The following is a 26,699-nucleotide window of genomic DNA, read 5'->3' on the forward strand; positions in this document are numbered from 1 at the left end:
TGTCTGCACACAGCGAGCGCACAGTAAAGAGCTGAGAAGGAAAAGCACTCAGGGTCTAGAAGCAACCGCCCAGGGCAGGTATAACCTAGATGGGCTGAGTGAGGGGACCCTGAGACAGATGAGGATGGAGGGTTAGGCAGGAGCCAGATCATCTGGAGCTTCATCAGCTGTGCTAAAGCACTAGGATTTCATTGAAGAACAAACAGGAATCCAAGGGGAGGGGGGGCACAGATTTCAGGCTGTGTCAGGGAATCGTCTCATTCTGTTTTGAAAAGCCACGTTTGGCTGCCATGTGGTGCGCCTGTAGAGGGGCCAGGAGTAGAAGCAGGATGTGGAAGGGCACTTAGGAATGAAGGATGAGTGGCCACGGGCAGGCAGATGTGACTAGGAGATGACAGCTGCTTCCTCTGGATGTGGCCTTGTGCCCGGTACTTGACAAGCAGTTTCTCTCATCTGCATGACTCCAGCAAAGCCTGGGTGCAGGAAACCACAGGACAAGATCCTCCAAATCACTTCCCTTGAACAGAAAGTTTATTGGAAATGTACTTCTTGAGTCAATCTAAACGGCACAACTTCAGGACACATTGGGAGAATAAAAGCCAGTCTGGTGTGAATGGAAGAATTGTTGGACGGCTTTAGAGGCAGGTAAACCTCACCCAGTAGATCAGGACAGGACCATGGAGATTTCAACCAACAACTAGTAAAGCCCTTTCGAGGTGCCAGATGCTGAGCTAAGGTGTGCACCTCCATTACCTCATTCAACCCTCATCAAGGCAGCAGGAAATAGGTGTTATAGACCTATTAGGAAGTTCAGACCACAAAAGCCTAAAAGTGACATCAAGCAAGTTGGGGGCAGAACCATCTCTTGAGATCCTGACCTCTTTCCAAGCTTGTAACCCATTTTGCCATCCTCATACCATAACCAGAGAACAACACAGGCTCCATGTTGCAAATGACAGGCAGCCAGTAAAGGACTTTTGAACCCATGGGTTGAGGCAGGATGATGGATCAGATCTGCCTTTTTAAACAATAACTTAGAGCCTCTGCGTGAGCTTCAGGTTATTAGACAGAATGTGGATGGGAGAGAGAGGTTTCATCCTGTTGACATGGAAGGATTCCCATGGGGAAACCATGTTGACTGCAGAATGTTTCCATGTCTTACTTATTGCACAGGGCAGGGAAAACAATGGGAATTTCTGCCTGGGTGAAATAAAATAGATCTTGTTCCTTTAATGAAAGCTTTTTGAAGACCTTCTTTGAAATATTGCTTTGGGGGTCTTTTCTGTGTAATTATTATGGAAATATTAGGTGCCCCAGAATTATTCAAAAGACTCAGTGACACAGCCTCAGAGTGACTCCTTGGGATATATACACACAGGTTCTTAGAAACTTTTGCTCTGCTCCTTGCTTTATATTTTCGTTGTTCAATAATAAAGTAACAAAATAATCTGCCCGAAAGGATTTGTATTATGAAAGAGTATGAGTAGGGAGGGAAAGTTTTTCTAAATTCCCTCTTTCAAAGAAAAAAAGTTATTGGGGAGTTCCCGTTGTGTCGCAGTGGTTAACGAATCCGACTAGGAACCATGAGGTTGCGGGTTCGGTCCCTGCCCTTGCTCAGTGGGTTAACAATCCGGTGTTGCCCTGAGCTGTGGTGTAGGTTGCAGACGCGGCTCGGATCCCGCTTGCTATGGCTCTGGCATAGGCCGGTGGCTACAGCTCCGATTCAACCCCTAGCCTGGGAACCTCCATATGCCGAGGGAGCGGCCCAAGAAATAGCAAAAAGACAAAAACAAAAACAAAAAAAAAAAAAGAAAAAAGTTATTGGAACCTTACTTTTTCTGTCATCACAAAAGGCAAAATTAATAGTTTTTTCCTGTGTGTAATTCACATATACAACTTCAGTGACTCTCAACCAAGGGCAGTTTGCCTCTAGGGGACATTTCTTTGGCCATGTCTGTGCATTCATTTTCCAGGGTTGCCATAACAACGTACCACAGACTGGGTGGCTTAAACAGTAGCAATTTATTTTCTTACAATTCTGGAGGCCAGCCGTCCAAGGTCAAGGTGTCAGCAGGGTTGGTTTCTCCTGAGGCCTCTCTCTTTGGCTTGTTGATGGTCATCTTCTCCCTGTGCCTTCACGTGGTCTTCCCTCTGTACCTGTCTAAGTTCAAACTTACTCTTCGTATAAAGACACCAGTCATATCCCATCCTAATGACCTCTTTTTAACGTAATTACCTCTCTAAAGACCCTGTCTCCAAATACAATCACCTTCAGAGTTACTGCGGGTCAGGACTTCAAAATAAAAATTGGGGGGAAGAGGAGAATGTAATTGAGCCCATAACAATCAAGTTCTTGGTTGTCACAACTAGGAGAGGGGTGCTCCTGGGCATTAGTGGGTAGAGCCAGGGGTGCTATTAACACCCCTGCAGTGCACAGGACAGCCCCCTGCAATGAAGTATTATCAAGCCCCAAATGTCCATAGTGTCAAAGTTGAGAAACTCTGTTTTAGTTCTAAAACCAGTTGCTTGGAGTTCCCGTCGTGACTCAGTGGTTAACGAATCCGACTAGGAACCATGAGGTTGTGGTTCGGTCCCTGCCCTTGCTCAGTGGGTTAAGGATCTGGTGTTGCCGTGAGCTGTGGTGTAGGTTGCAGACGTGGCTCGGATCCTACGTTGCTGTGGCCCTGGTGTAGGCCGGCAGTTACAGCTCTGATTAGACCCCTAGCCTGGGAATCTCCATATGCCACAGGAGTGGCCCCAGAAAAGGCAAAAAGACAAAAAACAAAAACAAAAACAAAACAGTTGCTTGATTTTCTTTAAGCATAAAGAAAAACAATATATTCCTCAAGTGAACATTAGTGTTGTGAATTATGGTATAATCTTCAGATGCTGCAAATATCCCTGTTCAAATACCTCATACAGAGACAGATTTGTGGGCATGAAAGAGCTTTGTAAACTGTAAAGTTCTAGACAAATAAATGGAGTTGTTGTTAAAAGAAAAAAAGGAAGCACAATATATTAGCTTCTTTATCCTTCAGGAAAAAAAATTAAGATAGTTCCAGATGGACTGGGATGGGGAGAAGAATGAAGGCAGAGAGGGCCATTAAGATCCCATTTTGGAGTTCCTGTCATGGCGCAGTGGAAACACATCTGACTAGGAACCATGAGGTTGCAGGTTCTATTCCTGGCCTGACTCAGTGGGTCAAGGATGCGGCATTGTCGTGGACTATGGTGTAGGTCACTGACGCAGCATGGATCTGGCATTGCTGTGGCTGTGGCATAGGCCAGCAGCTGTAGCTCCGATTAGACCCCTAGCCTGGGAACCCCCATATGCCACAGGTGGGGCCCTAAAAAGACAAAAGACATTAAAAAAAAAAAAAAAAGATCCCATTGCAATGGCTTCACCTCCCCTCCCAGATAAGCCCAGGGTTCTGACTGGAATTCTGGAATCTGGGGATGGGAAAGAGATGGACCAAGACCCAATCATTCTACTCCTAGACGTGTACCCAGCAGATATGCACATATATATATACACTCAACAAAAGGCATATATCAGAACGTTTATAGCAGCATCATTCATAATAACCACAAACTGAAAAGAATCCAAATGTTCATCAGTAGTTCAGTGGAGGAGTTCCCATTGTGGCTCAGTGTTTTAAGAAACCAACACAGTGACCTTGAGGATGTGAGTTTGATCCCTGACCTCACTCAGTGGGTTAAGGATCCAGTGCTTCCACAAGATGCGGCATAGGCTGCAAAGGTAGCTCAGATCTAGTACTGCTATGGCTATGGCGTAGGCCAGCAGCTACAGCTCCAATTCGACCCCTAACCTGGGAACTTCTGCATGCCACAGGTATGGACATAAAAATAAAAAAGAAAGAAAAAGAAAGAAAAAAAAAACAGTTCCATGGTAAATTGTAGTAAAACAATAGATGAGATACTACATTGCATTGAGAAGTAATTAACAATTGCTACATGCAACACATGGATAAATCTCAGAAATGAGTGAAAAAAGCTAGGAAAACACAAAAAGCTATGCTCACTACTACTAAGTGAAAGAAGCCAATCTGAAAAGGCTACATACTGTATGATTCTAATTATATGGCATTCTGGAAAATGCAAAATTATGGAGACAAGAAAAAATTCAGTGATTGTGGGGGCAAGAGGTAGAGGGGAGAATAGCCAGGGCACAGAGGATTCTTAGAGCAGTGAAAATACTCTTTATGATGTTGTATTGGTGGATCCATGTCCTTATACATTTGTCCAAACCCATAAAATGTACAACACCAAGGGTGAACCCTAATGTAAACTCCAGACTTTGGGTGATTATGGTGTGTCAGTCGGTTCATCAGTTGTAACAGATGTACCACTCTGGCTGGGGATGGTGGTAGTAGGGGGGGCTATACATGTGTAAAGGGGAGAGGGGTATATAGAAAGTCTATGTACATTCCCCTCGATTTTGCTCTGAACCTAAAAATGCTCTAAAAAATAATAAATAAATATATATATATATATAAAATATTTTAGAAAAAAACTATGCACCGTATGATTCCCTTTACAGAAAGACCAAAATCAAGCCAAACTAGTATAAAGTGTTAGAAGTCAGCAGACCGGTTACTTTTGGGGGGAGGGAAGTAATGAGTAGAAGGAAACATGAAGGAACTTCCGAGGTGGCGGCAGTGATTTTTGCTGGTTTACAAGGTGTGTGTTCACATTGTAGAAATTCAGTGGGCTGGACATTTAGGATTTATTCATTTTCCCATATATGTTATGCTTCAGTAAAAAGTATTTTTCAGGGGTTCCCATCGTGGCTCAGTGGTTAACGAATCCGACTAGAAACCATGAGGTTGAGGGTTCGATCCCTGGCCTTGCCCAGTGGGTTAAGGCTCCGGTGTTGCCATGAGCTGTGGTGTAGGTTGCAGACTCGGCTCAGATCCCGCGTTGCTGTGGCTCTGGTATAGGCCTGTGGCTACAGCTCCAATTAGACCCCTAGCCTGGGAACCTTCATATGCCGCAGGTGTAGCCCTAGAAAAAGGCAAAAAAAAAGAAAAAAGAAAAAAAAAAGTATTTTTCAAAGATAACTTTATTTGGAGTTCCCATGGTGGCTCAGCAATAACAAACTCAACTAGTATCCATGAGGACGAGGGTTCAATTCCTGGCCCCACTCAGCAGGTTAAAGATCCAGTGTTGCCATGAGCTGTAGAGTAGGGCTCAGATGTGGCTCGGATCCTGCATTGTGGCTGTAGCTTCAGTTCAACCCCTAGCCTGGGAACCTCCATATGGGTGGGTGAAACCTAAAAAGACAAAAACAAAACAAAACAAAAAAAAAACCAGAATCCTTCGAGAATGATGCCTTGGAAACTGTAGTGTCTAGAACTTCCAGAAAGAGAGAGTCTAGTTCAGGAGAAAGGTCCAGTAAATCATATGTTCATTAGATTTGACAACATGGAAATCGCTATTTCTATCACAGGAGCAGTGTCCCTGGAATATAGAGATGGAAGCCTGAATGTGTGGGTTGCAAAGGGATTAGGAAGTGGAGACTTCATGTGGAGACTAGAAATGACCCAGAAGAGAACGAGACACAGTGGGTAGCAGGTAAAGGAAGACATGAGATGGAAATAGCTGGGTTTTTGTTTGCTTTAGCTGTGGAAAATATCTAACTATGTATCCTTATGAAAGGGACCATACATAACCATGTTTCTTTATGAAAGGGAAGAGAAAGAAGTTGAAAATACAGGAAATTGAAGAAATTGTTGATGAAATAATGTGCTGTAGCATCCCGGGGTTGGAGGACCCATGAGCAAGAGAAAAGCATGGGTATAGTCCGCCGGGAACAAAAGAGAGCAAAAATGTGGCCCATTTCATGTTTGGTCTAAAGAATCCCAGTTATTTACACGAAGTCAGAGGGAAGGTGCCCACGATGGGAGTGGCTGTCGATTAAGAGGTTTGAGGCAAGTGGTAAAGGTTGGCAACTGTCCCTGTGGGAAGAAATTGAGCCATAACAAATAACAGGATTGTGCAGCGGTGTTGAGAGCCCACAAAGACCGTGAATTTATAGCAACTAATCTGCACATTTGTGAGTTTTCCTTTGCTAGTAGCACTCAGTACGCTGAGATCATAACAGAGAAGATGAATGGTGGTGTTCTCCCTGAGCTGGGGCTCTGCCAGTAGATGAAACAAAAGACAGTGGAGGGTGATGGTGAGGTAGTGGTCCAGGAGCTCAATGTGTGATCTTAGGCTAAGACAAGCCTTTGATTCCGGAAATATCAAAGGACTAGAGGTTGAAATAGAGGACCCCTAAGCTGGACAGAGACGAGATTGTGTCTGACACACAGGGGTCTGTTAAGCACAGGAGCCGTCATTTGGAAATCGGATAATGTGTTCTAGGGAAAGAGAATCACATGTGTAAAGACAGATGCAAAGATTCTCAGTGTAACTGGAACATATGTTGCACAGAGGAAAGTGGCATAAGATCTAGGTTGAAATGTGCTTTAGGCCAGATTTGTGAGGAGCCTAAGAAGGGGTGGACCTTGGAGTTCCTGTTGTGGCCCAGCAGTTAATGAACCTGACTGGTATCCATGAGGATGCAGGTTCCATCCCTGGCTTCGCTAAGTGGGTTAAGGATCCAGCGTTGCCATGAGCTGTGGTATATATAGGTCACAGACGCAGCAGCTTGGATCCTTCGTTGCTATGGCTGTGATGTAGGCTGGCAGCTACGGCTCCAATTAGATCCCTAGCCTAGGAACTTCCATATGCCACAAGTGTGGCACCCCCTGCTGAAAAAAAAGAAGGGGTGGGCCTTGGTTCCTTTAAAAGGTCTGGAGCAGCAGAAGGTCTCAGGTGGGGGATCCCAAGCCAGTATGGTTGTGCAGGTCATGCCCAGCACAGGGTCTCTCCACGAGGCTGAGCTCCAAGCCAAGCTCTCTTTGCCAAGCCACTCACCCCATTCGGTGGCCGCTTCTGTGGGAGGAAAATCATCTTTAATTTACCACCCTCTCCTCCCAGAGAAGTGCTTCCCCAGAGCATCTGCCTTTCTTATTGGCTAGTAGTGGCTCTGAGTGAAGTGACATTTTGGTTGGACTTTTCAGTGTGACCTCCTTGGCCAGGGTGTAGGAGATGACCTAGAATGAGAAGGCACAGAAGGCAGGAGAGCAGACCAGTTATCAGTTTAACAAGGACCTGGCAAAAGGTCGCAGCCAAAAAGGAAGAAGCCAGATGCAGAAGCAAGCTTTGTAGCAGAATTAACTCTGGACGCCTTAAGGGAGTGCCCTGGTGACTCAGTGGGTTACACATCCAGCGTTGTCACTGCAGAGGCTCGGATAGCTGCTGGGTTGGATCCCTGGCCTGGGAACTTGCCCATGTCATGAGCATAGCCAAAACAAAACAAAACAAAACAAACACTGGGTGCCTTAGGGATGTAGGGATAATAGGAAAGGGAAAAGTTGAAAATGACTCAGACTATTCTCCAATGTGTTCCTGGACCTGCCCGCAACTAGTGCTCAATTAATGCTTGTCAAATCAAGAGCTCCCATTATAGCTCAGCAGGTTAAGAACCCAACATAGTGACTGTGAGGATTCGGGTTTGATTCCTGGCCTCACTCAGTGGGTTAAGGATCCGGCGTTGCTGTGAGCTACAGCGTAGGTCACAAATGTGGCTCAGATCTGGTGTTGCCACAGCCATGGTGTAGCTCTGAGCTGCAGCTCCAATTTGACCCCTAGCCGGGGAACTTCCACGTGCTGCAGGTGAGGCCCTAAAAGGAAAAAGAAAAAAAAAAAAATTGTCAAATGAAGAAAACATAGTAGAGTTGCAAGCAAAAAAAAAAAAAAAAAAAATTTTTTCAAGAGAAAGATACAATCTGCTTAAATGGAACTCTCTACCTGGAAGAAACAGTACCTTCAACCATGTTAAGCCTCCTAAATTTTGAGTGAGTTGTAGAGCTCAGTGCACTCATGTGGGAATTTAGACAGAGCTTCTCTCATGCAGTGTTCTCAGCCTTGGCTGAACATTCAAATAACTTGGGAAGCTTTTTAAAAATCCCAGTGCCCGTGGAGTTCCTGTGATGGCTGAGCGGAAATGAATCTGACTAGTATCCATGAGGATGCAGGTTCGATCGATCCCTGGCCTCTCTCATTGGGTTAAGGATCCAGTGTTGCCATGAGGTTGCAGATGCCGCTCAGATCTGACATTACTGTGACTGTGACCTAGGCCAACGGTGAGGACCCTTAGCCTGGGAACATCCATATTTTAGCAGTGTGGCCCTAAAAAGACAAAGGAAAAAAGAAATCCCAGTGCCGGTACTGGACCACTGATTCAGGAACTCTGGGGGTGGGATCAATATTTTAGGCATCAATATTTTTTTAAGCTCTTTGGTGATTCCAGTATATAGTCAACTCAAGGAATTTTGCAAATCTTGTTCTGGATTTCTAGATGTGGTCCTTAACACAGCATAGATGAGAGCTGGGTCAGAGACAGGGCAGAACATATTTGACTGTCTTATCACAATGAATACTCCATTCTGAGGAAATCTTTTTGCCTAGTGGCCAGCTCTTCAAAATTAATTCCAACATCTTGGCAAAAGATGAAAAAAATGAAAGAAATCCGTTACATTGCTTCACTGATGTTAGGAAACTGAACCTTGAGCCAAATGTGGTACAAAATAGGGACTTTTTAAAAATAATTGCTTAAAAAGTAAATAATACAAGGATTTGGAAATTAAGACCCCTTCATTCGCTGCTAAGCTCCTATCTGTTCCAAGGTCAGAGAGACCAAATACTATAGGGGAAAAAAAAAGAAAAGTTTAAAAATAATTTAAGAGTTAAGAATGAGGATATTTTGGTAAGAAGTGGAAAGTTTATTGGAAAAAAGGAAAAGCAAAAAAAAAAACCTAGGGCAAATAGAGATCTAGGCTCCAGCCCAGGGGCTTTCCCACTAAATTCTGCGCTGCGCCTTGGAGACCACTCAGCTCCGTGAACCTCATTTTCTTCCTTGATAGGTGGTGAGTGGCAGTCCTCTCTAGCAGCCAGACATTCTCATTCTATCATGTTTAACTCAAAGTTGAACAGGCTAAATATAATTTAAGTCTTGCTCTTCTAGACACAAGGCAAGAATAGCACTGCTAAAAAAGTGGTCTGAGTACCCATAACCAGCCAAGGTTTTTTTTCACCAATCCACAACAGGTAAGGGTTTGAGAGTAAAGGTTTTCACAGTAATTTTCACAGTAATTGAATAATTTCTTCTGAATCACATAAAATACTGAGGCTTATATTTTGTTTTGTTTTTTTTTAATGATTTTTATTTTTTCCATTATAGTTGTTCTGTCAATTTTCTGTATTCTGTCAATTTTCTACTGCACAGCAAAGTGACCCAGTCTCACACACACACACGCACATATTCTTTTTCTCACCTTATCCTCCATAATGTTCCATCACAAGCACAGGGAATTATATCTAGTCATTTGTGATGGAACATCATGGAGGCTTGTATTTTGTATAACTTTGTGTTGTTTTTTGTGTTGCCTTTTTTTTTTTTTTTTGGTCTTTTTGCCTTTTCTAGGGCCACTCCTGCAGCATATGGAGGTTCCCAGGCTAGGGGTCCAATTGGAGCTGTAGCCGCCAGCCTACACCAGAGCCACAGCCACTCAGGATCCAAGCCGTGTCTGCGACCTACACCACAGCTCACAGCAACTCTGGATCCTTAACCCACTGAGCGAGGCCAGGGACTGAACCCGAAACCTCATGGTTCCTAGTCAGATTAATTTCCACTGCACCACCGTGGGAACTCCATAGCTTTGTGTTTTTATTTCACTTTTCTGATAACAACTTTCATTATATTTTAGAAAGATGTAAGTCCTCAGCAAAAAAGAACTTTTTTTCTTGGTCTTTTACCATGGATAGTTTGGGAAGCACTAGCAAAAGGTACACATAGAAAAGGTAAATACAGACAAGCTAATTTTGACACTGCCCACTTTGAATTTATATTTTAAAGGCTGATTTCATTTAATTTGAGATTGTTATTAAAAGTTATTTTCTGCTATAGGTTTATCTGCATTGTTAGCAGCTTTTTAAAAGAAAACAGCCCAGAATTCCCATTGTAGCTCAGCAGTAATGAACCCATGAGGATTCCTATTTGATCCCTGGCCTCTCTCAGTGGGTTAAGGATCCAGCATTGCCATGAGCTGTTTCAGCTCGGATCTGGCGTTGCTGTTGCAGTGCCGTAGGCCAGCAGCTGCAGCTCGAATTTGACCCCTAGCCTGGGAAGTTCCTTATGCCGAGGGTATGGCCCTAAAAACACACAAAGGAAGGGAGCGAGGGAGAGAGGGAGGGAGGGAGAGAGGAAGGGCCTGTATTAGAAACAAGTGGTAAAGGATTGGTTTAGCAATAGAGTTGTCCCTTGGTGTCCGCAGGGAATTGGTCCCAGGAGCCCCCGCAGATACCAGAATCTGAGGATGCCCAAGCCCCTTCTATGAAATGGTGTAATTTGGTGGAAACAGTCAGCTCTCCAGATGCGAGGATGTGAAACCCACAGGTACCGAGGGCAGACGACTTCAGGAGCTCTTTTTCTGAGAGGAACCACAATGTCAGGTTAACAGGAGAAGTTATTAACTCCTGCTGGGAAAGGGAGGTATTCTCCTTTTCAAGAAGCAAATTAAGTCACTCCCTCCTGATTGGAAACAGCTAATCACAGGGTGTGGAACTAGGAATGTGGAGACACCCTCGTTTAAATATGAGGAGGCCCACACAGGGAGGTTAATTTCCCCCAGATAATGCAGCTAGCGAATGGGAAGGCCAGGACAAACCCAAGATGCTGAACTCCAACAATACCTGCACACTTTCTGTCCTACCATGAAACTCTGCAGGGGGAACCCTGACAGCAAATGCTTAAACACGTTTCACTTCCAGGTACTGTATACAGGGTAATAAATAATAAAATAATGTGGAGTGCTTATGAATTTTCCTTAATATGTAAATTTCCTTGCCCCATTTAGAGCTTTCTGCACATAGACAGGATCAATGTTTTTGCATGTCACACCGGGAAATATGAGAGGAAAGGAATGTCAGCGCCATCCACACCAGCTGTCTTGAGACTGGTTTCATCCAAGTTATCAATAAACATGCTCCCAAAGCAAACCAGATCCTTTTAGGAAAAAAATGGGATATTTATTTAGAAATAAGTGAAAGAGTTCCCACTGTGGCACAGCGAGAGTGAATCTGACTAGGAACCAAGAGGTTGTGGACTGATCCCTGACCTTGCTCAGTGGATTAAGGGTCCGGTGTTGCTGTGAGCTGTGGTGTAGGTCTCGCAGACGTGGCTTGGATCTGGCATTGCTGTGGCTGTGGCGTAGGCCGGCGGCTACAGCTCCCATTAGACCCCTAGCCTGGGAACCTCCATATGCCCTAAAAAGCAAAAAATAAAAAATAAAAATAAATGAATATCCCTGAGAAATATCAAGTCTTTGCTGAGGTTATGTAGTCACTGTAAAGCATGCACACCTGTTCGGTGAACGAAACAGCCTTGCTACTTCAGGGAAATGTCTGCAGCAGGAAGTGAAATTGCTAATCAGTTATTTGGCTCTCTTCTCTAAACAATGCCAGGGAAAAATCAGATTTTTTTTTTTTTTTTTTTTTTGTATTTTTGCCTTTTCTAGGGCCGCTCCCACGGCATATGGAGGTTCCCAGGCTAAGGGTCCAATCGGAGCTGTAGCCACCGGCCTATGCCAGAGCCACAGCAATGCGGGATCCAAGCCGAGTCTGCAACCTACACCACAGCTCACAGCAACGCCGGATCCTTAACCCACTGAGCAAGGCCAGGGATCGAACCCGAAACCTCACGGTTCCTAGTTGGATTGGTTAACCACTGAGCCACGACGGGAACTCCAAAATCAGATTTTTTTTTTTTTTTTTTGGCTTTTTGTCTTTTTTGTTGTTGTTGTTGTTGTTATTGTTGCTATTTCTTGGGCCGCTCCCGCGGCATATGGAGGTTGCCAGGCTAGGGGTTGAATCGGAGCTGTAGCCACGGGCCTACGCCAGAGCCACAGCAACGCGGGATCCGAGCCGCGTCTGCAACCTACACCACAGCTCACGGCAACGCCGGATCGTTAACCCACTGAGCAAGGGCAGGGACCGAACCTGCAACCTCATGGTTCCTAGTCGGATTCATTAACCACTGCGCCACGACGGACACTCCTTAAATCAGATTTTTAGTATACAGACAATACAAAGGTTTTTTTTAGTTTATGTTTTTGGCATTGTTTAGTTTTAGCTTGAGAACATAGCATGTTACCCAGCTATGTCATTGTTCACTAACATACTAAAATGAATAATTCTGGGGGTTTGCCATACTCTAAAACATTTAGCAGGGATTTTATATTCCCTGTACATACTAGCAACTTTTTAAAGGCACAGAGTGAATGGTCCCTCACTTCTTGGCATCACTGATTGAAAGTTAATATTTGATAAAAGCACCAAGCTATCAATACTGAAATCTGCTGGCTAGATGCAGTGGATGTGTCCACTTGAGTAATGGGAATTATTCGGGTTTTTAAAAAGCTCCTGGGTGAAATGGGCATAGGTGGTCAAAAGATACAAATTTCCGGTAATAAGAGAAATAAATCCTGGGGATGTAATGTATGGCATAGTGATGTAGTTACAATACTGTATCGTATATTTGAAAGCTGCTAAGAGTACATCTAAAAAATTTTCATCACAAGAAAAAAAAATTTTAACTGTGGTAATCATTTCACAATATGTACATATATCATTATGTTGTACACCTAAAACTAATACAATGTTACATGTCAATTAAATCAATTTTTTTTTCTTTTTGTCTTTTTAGGGCCGCACCCGAGGCATATGGAGGTTCCCAGGCTAGGGGTCAAATCGGAGCTGTAGCTGCCAGCCTACGCCAGGGCCACAGCAACTCGGATCCGAGCCGAGTCTGCAACCCACACCACAGCTCACGGCAAAGCCAGATCCTTAACCCACTGAGCAAGGCCAGGGATCAAACCCGCAACATCATGGTTCCTAGTTGAGATTCGTTTCCGCTGCACCACGATGAGAACTCCCAATTAAATCAATTTTATTTTTAATTTTTAAAAATTTTTATAGTGATTTTTATTTTTTCCATTATAGCTGATTTACAGTGTTCTGTGAATTTTCTACTGCACAGCAAGGTGACCCAGTCACACATACATGTATACATTCTTTTTCCTCACATTATCATGCTCCATCACAAGTGACTAGATATAGTTCCCAGTGCTAAACGGCAGGATCTCATTGCTTATCCATTCCAAAGGCAATAGTTTGCATTTATTAAGCCCAAATTCCCAGTCCCTCCTACTCCCTCCTCCTCCCTCTTGGCAACCTCAAGTCTGTTCTCTATGTCCATGATTTTCTTTTCTGTGGAAAGGTTCATTTGTGCCATATATTAGATTTCAGATATAAGTGAGATCATATGGTATTGGTCTTTCTCTTTCTGACGTACTTCACTTAGTATGAGAGTCTCTGATTTCATCCATGTTGCTGCAAATGGCATTATTTTGTTGTTTTTTATGGCTGAGTTGTATTCCATTGTGTATTCCACATCTTCTGAACCCAGTCGTCTGTCAATGGACATTTAAGTTGTTTCCACGTCTTGGCTTTTGTGAATAGTGCTGCAGTGAACAAAATAATACATAAAAATGGGGTTCCCCTATTGGCTCAGCAGTAACCAACCCATGAGGATGCGGGTTTGATCTCTGGCCTCACTTAGTGGGTTAAGGATCCAACGTTGCTGTGAACTGCGATGTAGGTCACAGATGTGGCTCGGATCCAGTGTTGCTGTGGCTGTGGTGTAGGCTGGCAGCTGCAGCTCTGATTCGACCCCTAGCCTGGGAATTTCCATATGCCGTGGGTGCAGCCTTAAAAAAAGACAATAATAATAATTATACATAAAAAGAAGCTCCTTGTCTTATCTCAAGATACATTTTTTTGTGTGTGTCTTTTTAGGGCCACACCAGCAGTATATGGAAGTTCCCAGGCTACGTGACAAATCAGAGCTGCAGCTGCCAGCCTAGGCCGTAGCCACAGCAACACGGAATCCAAGCCGCATCTGAGACCTGCACCACAGCTCACAACACTGCCAGATCTCTAACCCACTGAGTGAGGTCAGGGATGAAACCTGCATCCTCATGGGTACTAGTTGGGTTCGTTACCAGTGAGCCACGCCAGGAACTCCTTCAAGAAACATTTTAAGTATGAAGGCCAAGTCTGAGATTATAATGACATCAGGACTGAATCTTCAGGTTTGAGCAAGTCATTTTTTAAGTCAACCTTCAGCTGACTGTTAACCTGAAGCCTCAGCTGGTCTCAAGTAGACTCTCTAGCAGTTGGTCTTTTGGCCTCTGAGATACGGATGGCAGATACCAGCGATGCTGTGGCGTTATGTGGGAGATAGTAAAGGAACAGGGAAGTAAAAACAGAATAAAATCTGATTACACGGAGTTTCTCTTAAAACAAAAATTGATTGAGTTCTGCCCAAAGTGGCTTGTTGTTTCCTGTGCCAGGAGCTACTGTGCAGCCCAGCAGGAAGTGTGCCCCAGAGCAGGATCACATTACACCCTTGTTTTATGGTTCATTTCACTTATTTAATGCAATCTGAGAACCTGCAAAAGGAACATGTTTGAAGGACGGAATAGGCTTTTTGTCTTGTTTTGTTTTGTTTTGTTTTCAGTTTCTTTGAATCAAAACACTTGTTTTTACAAGGTACTTGTAGTCCCAGAGAAACAGGGCTTCCAGAGTGGCATGGTGAAGACATTTCTCTTTGTCACAACATTTAGAGCAGGACCCGACGTTGAGTTATGTCTGGAGTTGAGTTATGTCTGTTCCCTTTGCTGTCCTGCTCAGGTCATTTTAAACATGAAGAATTACAACCATGGCCATGAATGGTCTAAATCACTTTGAATTCCATATAAGCGCATCCCAGGGTCCCTTATTTGATTGAAAGCCCATGATGAAGGGCTGGGGGGAGGTGTGGGTAGAAGTTGGAGGAAGGGAATATTTAAGATGCACAAGAGCGATTCATGTGTCAAGCAGAAGAATGAGTTCCTTGGGCTGTACTGCTTGAAAATGTGTGAATTGAACAGCTGGATTTCCTTGTGGTGGCAAACGCCCCTGCTCACACGCTGCCTCTTTTCCTCTCCAGGGACCTCAGTATGAACAACATCAGTCAGCTGCCCCCGAACCCTCTGCACAGTCTCCGCTTCCTAGAGGAGTTGTAAGTATCCCCGGAGTCGTGATGCATGCAGTCAACGCTGGATACATTCTTGGGTTTGTCTCTCAGGCTTACTGTGGGAACCAGATAAAACAAGGCAAGGAAGCTGTCAGCACCAACAGTTTTGGCACATGAGGAAACACTTAGTTGGGAGGGGAAAAGAAAGAAGGGCTTATGATTCTGGAAATCAACTTATGAAAGAGTTTACCGTGAGGCTACAACTTTCGAAGGTGAGACTGAGCCAAACAAATTAAAATTTTAAAACAAAGCCTGTTTAAGAGAGCTGGATGGCTCTTTGGAAATAGTTAAGCAGCAGGATATTAAAAGTTTGAATACTGGCTCATGTTTATTAAAATAGCAAGTAAAGCTATAATCAAAACCAAAAACGGCCGCTCAGTTCAGCTTGTGACAGGGAGAATTGAGTCCACATTTCATAGCACCAAAACTTCTTGTCCTAATCACTTTTAATTACTATTTTCCTACTTTTAAATTTAGCTTCCCTGAAGGCTGGAACAGAAAAACATGAAATCCACAGAGGACTGAAAACTGGTCTCTGCTGAACTCCCTGTAAAAAAAAAAAAAAAAAAAAAAAAAAATTCAATTCAATTAAAAAAAAAAAAAGGAGGAAGCTAAAATTAGCTAATGATACACAGAGGAATCTTGATTAAGTCTGGTAATCACTTCCCAGAAGATGAAAAAGAACTCTGTAAACCAAAATCTGCATTTAAAAATTCATGTGATCCTCTTACCCTTTTGAGGATGGGGACCAGGGGAGGGACACACCATCATTGTCCTCAAGAAGAAAGTTTGGCACCATCAACTACATAAATCCTCTGACTGTTGATTAAAGGACTTGTTTCAGCAATGACCTCTTTTGAAAATACTTCCTTTATGCTTCCTAGAGTCAGGGTCCAATTTGGGGAATAATTTAAATTGTTGATGCACCACACAATCCACCTTGGGAGGTGGAAAAAAAAAAGATCCATCACAACCAAATTATACTACACCGATCTTTTTTTTTTTTTTTCAAGAGGATAATATTGTCAGATCTCTCCCCTTTAGAGTTGGATCTTTATTTATTTTTGATGGCCTTACATTTTCTAAAAATGCTATTATTTTACTACCGAGATCAGCTGAATATGCCCAGATTGTTACCGAGGGGTATAGTGGAGAAACCTAGATTACTGGATTACTACAGCAAGTTTTTATCATTCTGAAAAAAATGGCTTTTCACTCTGGCTTATCCAGGCTCCTCTTTTGCCTCTTCTATTTTCTCTCTGCCCATTTCTTCTTTTGCTTTCTTTTTTTTTTTTTTTTTTTTTACAGCCACATCTGAGGCATATTCAAGTTCCCAGGCCAGGTTGAATTGGAGCTGCAGCTGCAGGCCTATACCACAACCACAGAAACACCAGATCCGAGCTGCATCTGTGGGCTCTGCCACAGCTTGCAGCAAAGCTGGATCCTTAACCCACTGAGCAAGACCAAAGATTGAAGCCGAATCCTCACTGACACGATGTCACGTTCTTAACCCACGGAACCACAATGGGAACTCCTCTCTAGCCATTTCTGTTGCTAAAAAATTAAGCTTCATTCAGTGCGGGGACCATGTCTGTCTTAGTCATGGATGGTATGTAATGAACAATCAATACATTTTTGATGAATGAATGAAAAACAAATGAGAAAGCAGAACATGTAAAAGGAGCTTCTTATACTTGTTCACCACCACAGGAAGAAGTAGATTTGGCTGGCATTCGCCAATATTTTTAATGATTACTTTGAGCAAATTTCAAACATCAGTGTTTTTTTTTTCATTATTTACATTCTTCTTATCTGCCCTCCCCCACCCTAATTAATATATAGTACTTAGCCCTGTTTACTCCCAAAAATCATTCCCAATGCTTTTCTCTTTAATGTCTTTATAATACGTGATAGCGAATGGCTTCCATTCTTCCTCGACACTCCTTTAGACTACAAATCAAATCAACAAATAATTCACTTCTCCAAAGACTTTAATAGAGCCCTTCTCTTGGTGACCCAACTTATTCCGAATACCTTCTCTTCCTTCCTTCATGAAGTGAATGTTAATTCTCATCCAAGACCAGTTTTCCGAAGGATCGAGGGAAAACGAAACACAGGAGAAACAGGGGGTGGGAACTATCATTTTAAAATGCTAGTTTTCTAAATTGTCTTATTTTTATGTTTCTGGAAACTCCATCACGTACCTTGACTACAGAATCATAGAATTTCAGAAAATAGAGGGGACCTTTAACGACTATTTGTTCCACTTTCTCATTCTGTTCTGAAATTCTGGCTGACTTGCTGAATGTAAAAGTGAGACCAACTCTCCCTTATATAATTCTGTGCTGCAGCTAACTGATGTTTTGAAGACATCATTATTCATTTAATGGCAAAAGGGGATAGTATTTATAGAACCTGGAAAAATGATCAGCTCTGCTTGTTCTATTCTTTTCTTCCCAGGGCTAAATTTAGGGCATTGTGGTTTTAAATACACACACACCCATTTAGTGGAGCATTTTGACTATGTCTTTATGTGCTGATTAAATCTATTATACATAGCTTTTTTTTTTTTTTTTTTTTTTTTTTTGCTTCTTAGGACCGCACTTGCGGCATATGGAGGTTCTTAGGCTAGGGGTTCAATCAGAGTTACAGCTGCCCACCAACACCACAGCCACAGCAACGCAGGATCCGAGCTGTGTCTTTGACCTATGCCACAGCTCATGGCAACACCAAAGCCTTAACCCACTGAGCGAGGCCAGGGATCAAACCCACAGCCTCATGGTTCCTAGCTGGATTCATTTCCACTGAGCCACAAAGGGAACTCCTAGACCTAGCTATGTTTAAGTCTACACTTTCCTGAGTACAAGATCTTCAAAATAATAATATAATTATAATGATAATAATAGCTTACTCTATGACAGGCTCTGTTGAAAATATTTTACACACATTATCCCACTGAATCCTCTTAACAACCTCATAAAGGTAGGTATTATTATCATTCCCAGTTTAAGATTTTTTTTTAAAAAAAGTACAGAGAAAACAAGGAAGGTACCAAGGAAATGGAGTTCATAAGTGTCAGAACTGATTCAAACTCACTTTCAAAGACATACTCAGAAAGGACAAGGAGGCTTAGGAATTGTGCATGATTCCCCTGTGCTTTTCTTTTCCCCGATCGTACCTAGTACAGGGGTCTGCATGGCGGAACACTTTAAACCGTTGTTAGACTGAGTTTTGTAGTGATAGGTTTGTTTATCTGTCTGTGACTGGGTATTTGTAACGGAATGAAAAAGAGAAGTGGGACAGAAAGCAAGAACGAGCTGTCTGCCCAGCAGAGGGAGATTGGATATTCAAGTTATGAATTCACTGCCATCATATTTGGGCTCTGAGAAAAGTATCATCAGAATTTTCAGATGGAGAATTTCACCAGTTTCTCATTGCTCAACAGGAATAAAACCTTAGTTAATGTTTTTTTTACATGTACATACATAACTGAAGCAGGATGTTTTGTACAGTAGTCTACTTGAACTAATAAATGATCATCTATACAGCTAGATAGAGACTTTATTTATTTATGGGAAGACATCTTTCAAATCAGATTGGAAGTTCTAGCCTTTTTTTTTTTTTTTTTTTTTTTTTTTTGTCTTTTTAGGACTGTACCCACTGTATATATGGAGGTTCCCAGGCTAGGAGACAAATCAGAGCTAAAGCCACCAGCCCACGCCACAGCCACAGACCTACACCACAGCTCAGGGAAACGCCAGATCCTTAACCCACTGAGCGAGGCCGGGGATGGAACCTGTGTCCTCATGGATACTACTTAGATTTGTTTCTGCTGAGCCACGACTGGAACTCCGATATAGACTTTTAGGTATCTGTCATTTTGTGTGTGTGTGTGTATCTTTTGTTATGACAAATTAAATTAAGCTAAATGTTAAAGTAAGCTGTTCTGAAAGTATTCTTTCATTTAGTTTATTCAGCTTATTTCCAAGCTTTATTCTTTATCCATTCTTTAGGAAGCTACTACTTATAATCTCAATAACATTAATAAAACTCCCAACACAAGACTCACTTTTTAAAAATTAGTCTTAACAAAGCCAAGTTACCATTCTTCCCCTTAGGTCTAATTGCCCAATATGTCATTTCCCTAGTTTAATCACCTGTGTTATAAACTGTGTAGACAATCATGATTCATGTCTCATCCATCATGGATGCCATATTTCAAAATCCTCTAAGAATCAATAAAGCCCTAGAGGTACCACTGACATTTTTTAAATATATTGTAAACCTGGAGAAAGTGACTATGTGAAGCAAATATTTAACAGGAATTGAAGCCATAACGGTTAATGGTCTCCTTCTCTTCCTCCTGAAATTCTGGAATGCTTACTGCCTCTGTCATATATCTTAGTACATGCAAGTGTTGTTTGTCATTCAGTATTTATGTTTTATGACTCTTGCAAGGTGACCCAGCATGCACAAGCCAAACACCCTGCTGGTGCAATGTGAGAGCACAAAGAGAGAGATCTTTTTCCTTTGATGGGGGAAAGAAAGGAAGAGAAAGAGGAAGGAAGGAAAGAAGGAAAGAAGGAAGGAAGGAAGGAAGAGAAAGAAAGAAAGAAAGAAAGAAAGAAAGAAAGAAAGAAAGATAGAAAGAAAGAAAGAAAGAAAGGGAATGAAAAGAGAGGGGGGAGGGAGAGAGGGAGGGAGGAAGGAAGGAAGATGGATGAAGGAAGGAAGGAGAAAGGAACGGAAGAAGAAAGGAAGGAAAGAAGGAAGGAAGAAAAGAAAGCATCTCTAAGTGTGGTTAGGCTATACTCTGTCGAGGTAGAAGCAAAGCCCAGAATTCCTGTCCTGGCTCTGCCACATAATAGCTGATAATCAACTTGACCTCCCTGGGCCTCAGGAGATGATGAAGAGAGCTGCCTGTGCCTGTGTTTTGAGATGCTGAGCATCAAATGAAATGATGATGAAAAGAACTTTGGTAAACTATCATTTCCACGTGGAGTTGTAGTAATGAAATGAAAACACTTTCAAGAAGATTTTCACTTCTTTCTTTCCTATTTCATGAGGTTGATTTTGCAGTAATCCCAATCCCAAGGACCCAGGATTTGCGATTGTGAAGGAAAAGCTGTTTCCAACTATGAGCTTTAATGGGTGTAGGCAACCAAAGCAGATTTGGTAGAAATTTTGACATCCTGACCAATCGTTGCATTTTTCTCCAACAGTATCTCTACCCGTTCTATGTACTCAGTTCTAGGGACTTCACGTTAATGTTTGCTATTTGGACAAATAAAAGATTCTATATTTGGTCCATCAGAGCATGGTTCAGATGTTAGAAGCAAATGGCAGATCGTGCCTAATGCTGACATGTAGAAGTTCCTTGAAACTTAGATTGGTAGCTTGATTAAACCGGAGGGAAAAATGAATTGTTACCATTTAAACAGTCTAAGCTAAAGGCCTTTGTTTCCAAGTAGTATTTTAAAATCTTCCCAGATTCTAATGCTATTGGAATCAAATACTCGATTTAGGAAGGAAACCTAAGAAGCTCTAGGGAGGTCTGTTTTTAAGTTACTATTGTTCCTTGGAACTATTTGCTCGTATTATGGTTGGCCTTAAAGAACATCTATCTAAATAGTAGATATCTACTATTTCAGATGAAATTAGTAATGAGAAATACCACCAGACTTCCTGAAAGCACAATCTATGCTTGTTACTTCTGCTTCCTCATCATGTTTCTGCAAATAGTGAGAGCTGTCCTGTCTGTCTTTTGAGATTTTTGTCTGAGGATTAAATGAAATGATGATGAAGCAACTTTGGTGAGTGGTAATTCACCTATTGGATTGTGTTAGTAAAATAAAAACACCTTCTTGCCCATGAATAATCTTCTCGACCCTTGACCTGGTCAGAGTGCTCAGTCTCTCCTCTTCATAGATCTGGCAATGGATTAATAAATGATGCTTCTTTACCTTTAAAAAATGTATAAATTTTTGAAGGAATAAATTTAAAATATAGGAAATGAAAAGAAAAAAATAACTACTGCCTCTTTAAAACTTTATTTTATGGCAGTTGATTTGGTATTCTTCCAGATGTCTATTCATACAGCTGGATATAAACATTTAGATATCTGTCCTTATATATGTCCATATGTATGTACATACATCTTTTGTATTGGTAATTAGGGCACTGTTCTTTCTTGACTTTTTACATTTTTTATTTTTTAGATAATTTTTGAAAGTCACACTCCATTTACAGTCATTATAAAGTACTGGCTATAGTCTTCAATTGTACCATATGCATCCTTGCAGCCTATCTTACTCCCAACAATTTGTACCTCCCACCTCCCCCCAGTAACCACTATTTTGTTCTCTATATCTGTGAATCTGCTTCTTTCTTTGTTATATTCACTAGTTTGGGGTTGGGGTGCTATTCTGAAAGTGCCTGACCTCTCTGACTCCTCCTCTTTTTCTCCTTGGGCTTCTTTTCTCCTCCACCCCCAACTCTGGTAAAATACAGATATGCCCTAGGTTTCTGCACTGATTTTTGATGCCTCCTTTCTCTGTTCTCTTCAATTCATTCGTTCAACATGTATTTATTGAACCAATAGGAACATAAAGAATATGACTTGTGGAGTTCCCGTCGTGGCGCAGTGGTTAATGAATCCGACTAGGAACGATGAGGTTGCAGGTTCCATCCCTGCCCTTGCTCAGTGGGTTAAGGATCCGGTGTTGCCGTGAGCTGTGGTGTAGGTTGCAGATGGCTCGGATCCCGAGTTGCTGTGGCTCTGATGTAGGCCGGTGGCTGCGGCTCCGATTCGACCCCTAGCCTGGGAATCTCCATATGCCACGGAAGTGGCCCTAGAAAAGGCAAAAAAGACGGAAAAAAAAAAAAAAAAAAAAACAGAATATGACTTGCTACATTTCATTCAGTCAGTCAGTCAACAAGTTCTTGCATCAGAGGAGCCTACAATCTAGAGGGGGAGACAGGTGATAAGCAAGGAAACAGGCACATAGGATATTTGCTGATTGTGACAAGAGTGATAAAGAGCACAAAGAGAGTTAAGTAGGAATAAATTACAAAGGATGACAAGGAGGGAAAATGTCTCTAAGAAGGTGACGTCTGAACTGAGATCAGGAGGATGAGGGGGACTTCGTGGTCCGAAGAGCTGGAGTAGAGTGTTTCTAGTAGGAGAACAGTGTGAGCAGAGGCCCTGAAGTAGGAAAGAATGTGATGTGTTTGTGGATCTTAAAGAAGATCAGTGTCTCCAGAGCAGAGTGAGAGGGAGGGAAAGTGACAGGGGATAGATAGGTTGGAGAGGAAGGCAGAAGCCAGATCATTCAAGACCAATCAGGCTATGTAGAGATTTCAAGTAAAAGCAATGGGAAGCCAGTGGAGGATTGTATGCAGCTAGTGAAATAAATAGAATTTATGATTTATAAAGAGCTCTCTGATTTCTGTATGCAAAATAGATTGGGGAATTACCGAAGCAGCGAGACCTGTTAAAAGGCTATAACAAACTCATTAGGAGACATCTGCAATTGTCTGAGAAAGAAACCCAAGATTTGAACTACCACCTCTGCTATATGGATGACCCCTAAATCAGTATTTCTAGTGTTCAGATCTCTTTTGTCTTTGATCTCTAGGCCAGTGGTTCTCAAAATGCGGTCCCTGGACCAGCAGCATTGTAACCACATGTGAGTTGTGAGAAATATGTGCCCCAACCCAACTTAGTGAATCAGAAACTCTGAGCTCAGAAGAGTTAACAAGCTCTCCAGTGGGCATCTATCTGGAGACAAACATAATTCAAAAAGATACATGCACCCCAATATGCATTGTGGCATTACTTACAATACCCAAGACATGGAACCAACCTAGGTGCCCATTGATAGAGGATAAAAAAGATGGGGTATATACAATGAAATATTACTCAGCCATAAAAAGATAGGAACTAATGCCATTTGCGGCAATTTGAAAAGACCTATAAATTATCATACAGGTGAAGTTAGTCAGAGAAAGACAAATATTATAGGATATCACTTATATATAGAATCTAATTTTTAAATGATACAAAAGAACTTATTTACAAAACAAAACAATATTTCCAGGTGATTCTTTTTTTTTATAATGATTTTTATTTTCTCCTTCATAGATGGTTTACGATGTTCTGTCAATTTTCTACTGTTCAGCAAGGTGATCCAGTCACATATACATGTATACATTCTTTTCTTTTTTCTCACATTATCATGCTCCATCATAAGTGACTAGATATAGTTCCCACTGCTATACAGCAGGATCTCATTGCCTATCCTCTCCAAAGGCAATAGGTTGCATCTATTAACTCCAAATCCCCAATCCATCCCACTCCCTCCACCTCCCCCTTGGCAACCACAAGTCTATTCTCCAAGCCCATGAGTTTCTTTTCTGTGGGAAGGTGTATTTGTGCCATATATTAGATTCCAGATATAAGTGATGTCATATGGTATTTGTCTTTCTCTTTCTGACTTACTTCACTCAGTGTGAGAGTCTCTGGTTCCATCCACGTTGCTGCAAATGGCATTATTTTGTTGTTTTTTATGGCTGAGTTGTATTCCATTGTGTATATATACCATATCTTCTTAAGCCATTCATCTGTGGATGGACATTTAGGTTGTTTCCATGTCTTGGCTCAGGTGATTGTGATACATGGTAAAGTTTAAGTACAGAGCTACTCTAGGCCAGTGGTTCTTGAATTTTAGTGACATCACACCTTGCTGGGCCCTACCTCAGGGTTTCTTTAGCAGATTGGAGGTGGAAGGGAGGATGTCAAGAATTTGCATTGATATCAAATTCTCCAGTGATACTGACACTGTGAATCTGGGGACCTCACTTTGAGAATCGTCCACCACCTAAGTGATCTCCATCTACCCCACCCATACTTTAAAACCCAAGTGCAGAATCAGATTCCTTCTCGCACACACACAATACTCTCCACAACAAACTTTTTCTCCTGCCTTTCCTTCTCACCATCAGCTTTCTTATCATCTGAACTTGTGATCACTGGGTCTATCACTGCTTTTGCATCTGTCATTCTTTTTCACCTCCTGTATCAGCCAATTTCCAGGTCCGAAAGCTCATAATTACACATTGTTTTTCCTATTTGTTCACTCTGTTTCATCTCCACCTACTTCAGGTTCTTGCTATCTCCTCTGGATAATGGTTCAAATTAGTTAACTAATCACCTCTCCTGATTCTCCCAATAATTAACAAAGGAATCATTGTGTCCAGAGATAGAGACCATGAGGGTCTCTAGGTGATCTTATCAATATGAAACCATGAGGATTATTTCAGAGTTTTCCACCTTGAAGAACATCTCTGTTTGGAGGATGAGCATTAAAAGAGGGGCTAGGAGTTCCCATTGTGGCTCAGCAGGCTAAGAACCCAACTCAGTGTCCGTGAGGATGCGGGTTTGATCCCTGGCCTCACTCAGTGGGTTAAGGATTCAACGTTGCTGCAAGCTGCAGATGCAGCTTGGATCTGGTGTTGCCGTGGCTGTGTTGTAGGCTCAGAGCTGCAGCTCCAATTCGACCCTCAGCCTGGGAATTTTTATATGCTGCAGATGCAGTTGTAAAAAGAAAAACTAAAATTAAAAATTAAAATAAGAGGCTCAGGAGTTCCCGTCATGGCACAGTGGTTAACGAATCTGACTAGGAACCATGAGGTTGCAGGTTCTATCCCTGGCCTTGCTCAGTGGGTTAACGATCCGGCGTTGCCGTGAGCTGTGGTGTAGGTTGCAGACTCGGCTCGGATCCCGCATTGCTGTGGCTCTGGCGTAGGCCGGTGGCTACAGCTCCGATTCGACCCCTAGCCTGGGAACCTCCATATGCTGTGGGAGTGGCCCAAAGAAATAGCAAAAAGACAAAAAAAAAAAAAAAAAAGAGGCTCGGAGTTCCCGTGGTGGCTCAGCGGTTAATGAATCTGACTAGCATCCGTGAGGACACGGGTTCCACCCCTGGCCTCACTCAGTGGGTTAAGGATCTGGCATTGCCATGGGCTGTGGTGTAGGTCATGGATGCAGCTCAGATCCCACGTTGCTGTGGCTCTGGTGTAGGCCAGCAGCTACAGCTCCAATTGGACCCTAGCCTGGGAACCTCCATGTGCCGTGGGTGCGGCCCTCAAAAGATAAAAAAGACCAAAAAAAAAGAGAGAGCGAGAAGCTAGCAAGAAGAAAGACAACCAGCCATAGTCATGAGAGCAGAAAGATTTCAGGGAGGGATCTGGAAGGCAGTGGGAGGACTTTGAATAAGAAGCAGTGAACAGGAGTTCCTGGGTGGCTCAGTGGTTTAAGGATCTGTATTGTCACTGTGACTCTGGTTACTGCCATGGCATGGGTTCAATCCCTGACCCAGGAACTTTCCACATGCCAGAGGCATGGCCAAAAAATAAATAATAATTTTTTAAAAAGAAAGAAAGAAGCAGTAAGCAACAGTTTCTTATGGCCAATACCTCAAGTGATACAGTCATTTATGTCCTTTGCTCCTGTTTTAGATTTCCAAGCTCCAGACCAGCCTACTTTTTTGGGGTTTTTTTGTTTGTTTTTTTTTGTTTGTTTTGGCTGCACCCATGGCAGGCAAAAGTTCCCAGGCCAGAGATAAAACCCACACCACAGCAGTAACCAGAGTCACAGCAGTGACAACCCTGGATCCTTAACCCACTGAGCCACCAGGGAACTCCCAGAACAACCTACTTTTAACCAAAGTAATGTTTAAAAACTCACATGTTGGAGCCATAATGCTATGATTTAACCAAATTCTCTTGAGTATACTTTTCTTTGTAAGCATGAGCAAATAACCTCTCTCAGGCCCAATTTCCTTGTAAAAGGGGAATGATCGTGTCACTTGTTTGATGTGATTTTTAAAATAGTTAAATAGCACAGTGTCTATAAAGTACTTAACATTGTACCTTGAACTTATAAATTGCTTTACAAAAGGTATGTCCTATTTGTGTGCCCCCAAACACTGTGTGTGGCGTAGTGAAAGTGCCCAAATAAATTGCTAGGTTTAAATTGATGCCTAACAAAGAAAAAATATTCTTCAGCTGTTTTGGGTCTGTTATGTAATGGCTAGCCAGCCACCTTGCAGTAGTTGTGCCAGACCTGAAGCAACTCTAGCACGACTGCCAACTGTCTTTGAAAACAAGAGCAAATGATCCATCAATAAATATTGATTCAGCTCCCTGCTCTGGGAAGGCAGTAAGATTCTTGACCTTAGGAGCCTATAGTCAAATTAGGTAGACTACATCTAAAATGGTAAAAAATGAACCTTTATAGACAGCATTGTATAGACTATATCCTACAGGAAAGTTTACTGTAGACTGAGGTAATTAAGGAACACTTCACAAAAGAGTTGAAACTTGAACTTCATTAGCGTGTGGTTAAAGAAGCCATAGGGCCATATAACCACTA

The 26,699-nt window shown here is 42.3% G+C and overlaps 1 protein-coding gene across 2 annotated transcripts in view; it reads left to right on the forward strand.

Moving 5' to 3' along the window:
• Nucleotides 1-26,699, forward strand: part of LGR5 (leucine rich repeat containing G protein-coupled receptor 5) — a 131,978-nt gene that overhangs the window by 43,366 nt on the left and 61,913 nt on the right. For both annotated transcript variants that reach the window (XM_021090898.1, NM_001315762.1), the window contains exon 2: nt 15,179-15,250. In XM_021090898.1, coding sequence (XP_020946557.1) covers nt 15,179-15,250 — 72 coding nt within the window. The remainder of the gene's footprint in view (nt 1-15,178; nt 15,251-26,699) is intronic.

This window comes from Sus scrofa, chromosome 5 (genome assembly GCF_000003025.6).
Source record: "Sus scrofa isolate TJ Tabasco breed Duroc chromosome 5, Sscrofa11.1, whole genome shotgun sequence".
Taxonomy (NCBI): domain Eukaryota; kingdom Metazoa; phylum Chordata; class Mammalia; order Artiodactyla; family Suidae; genus Sus; species Sus scrofa.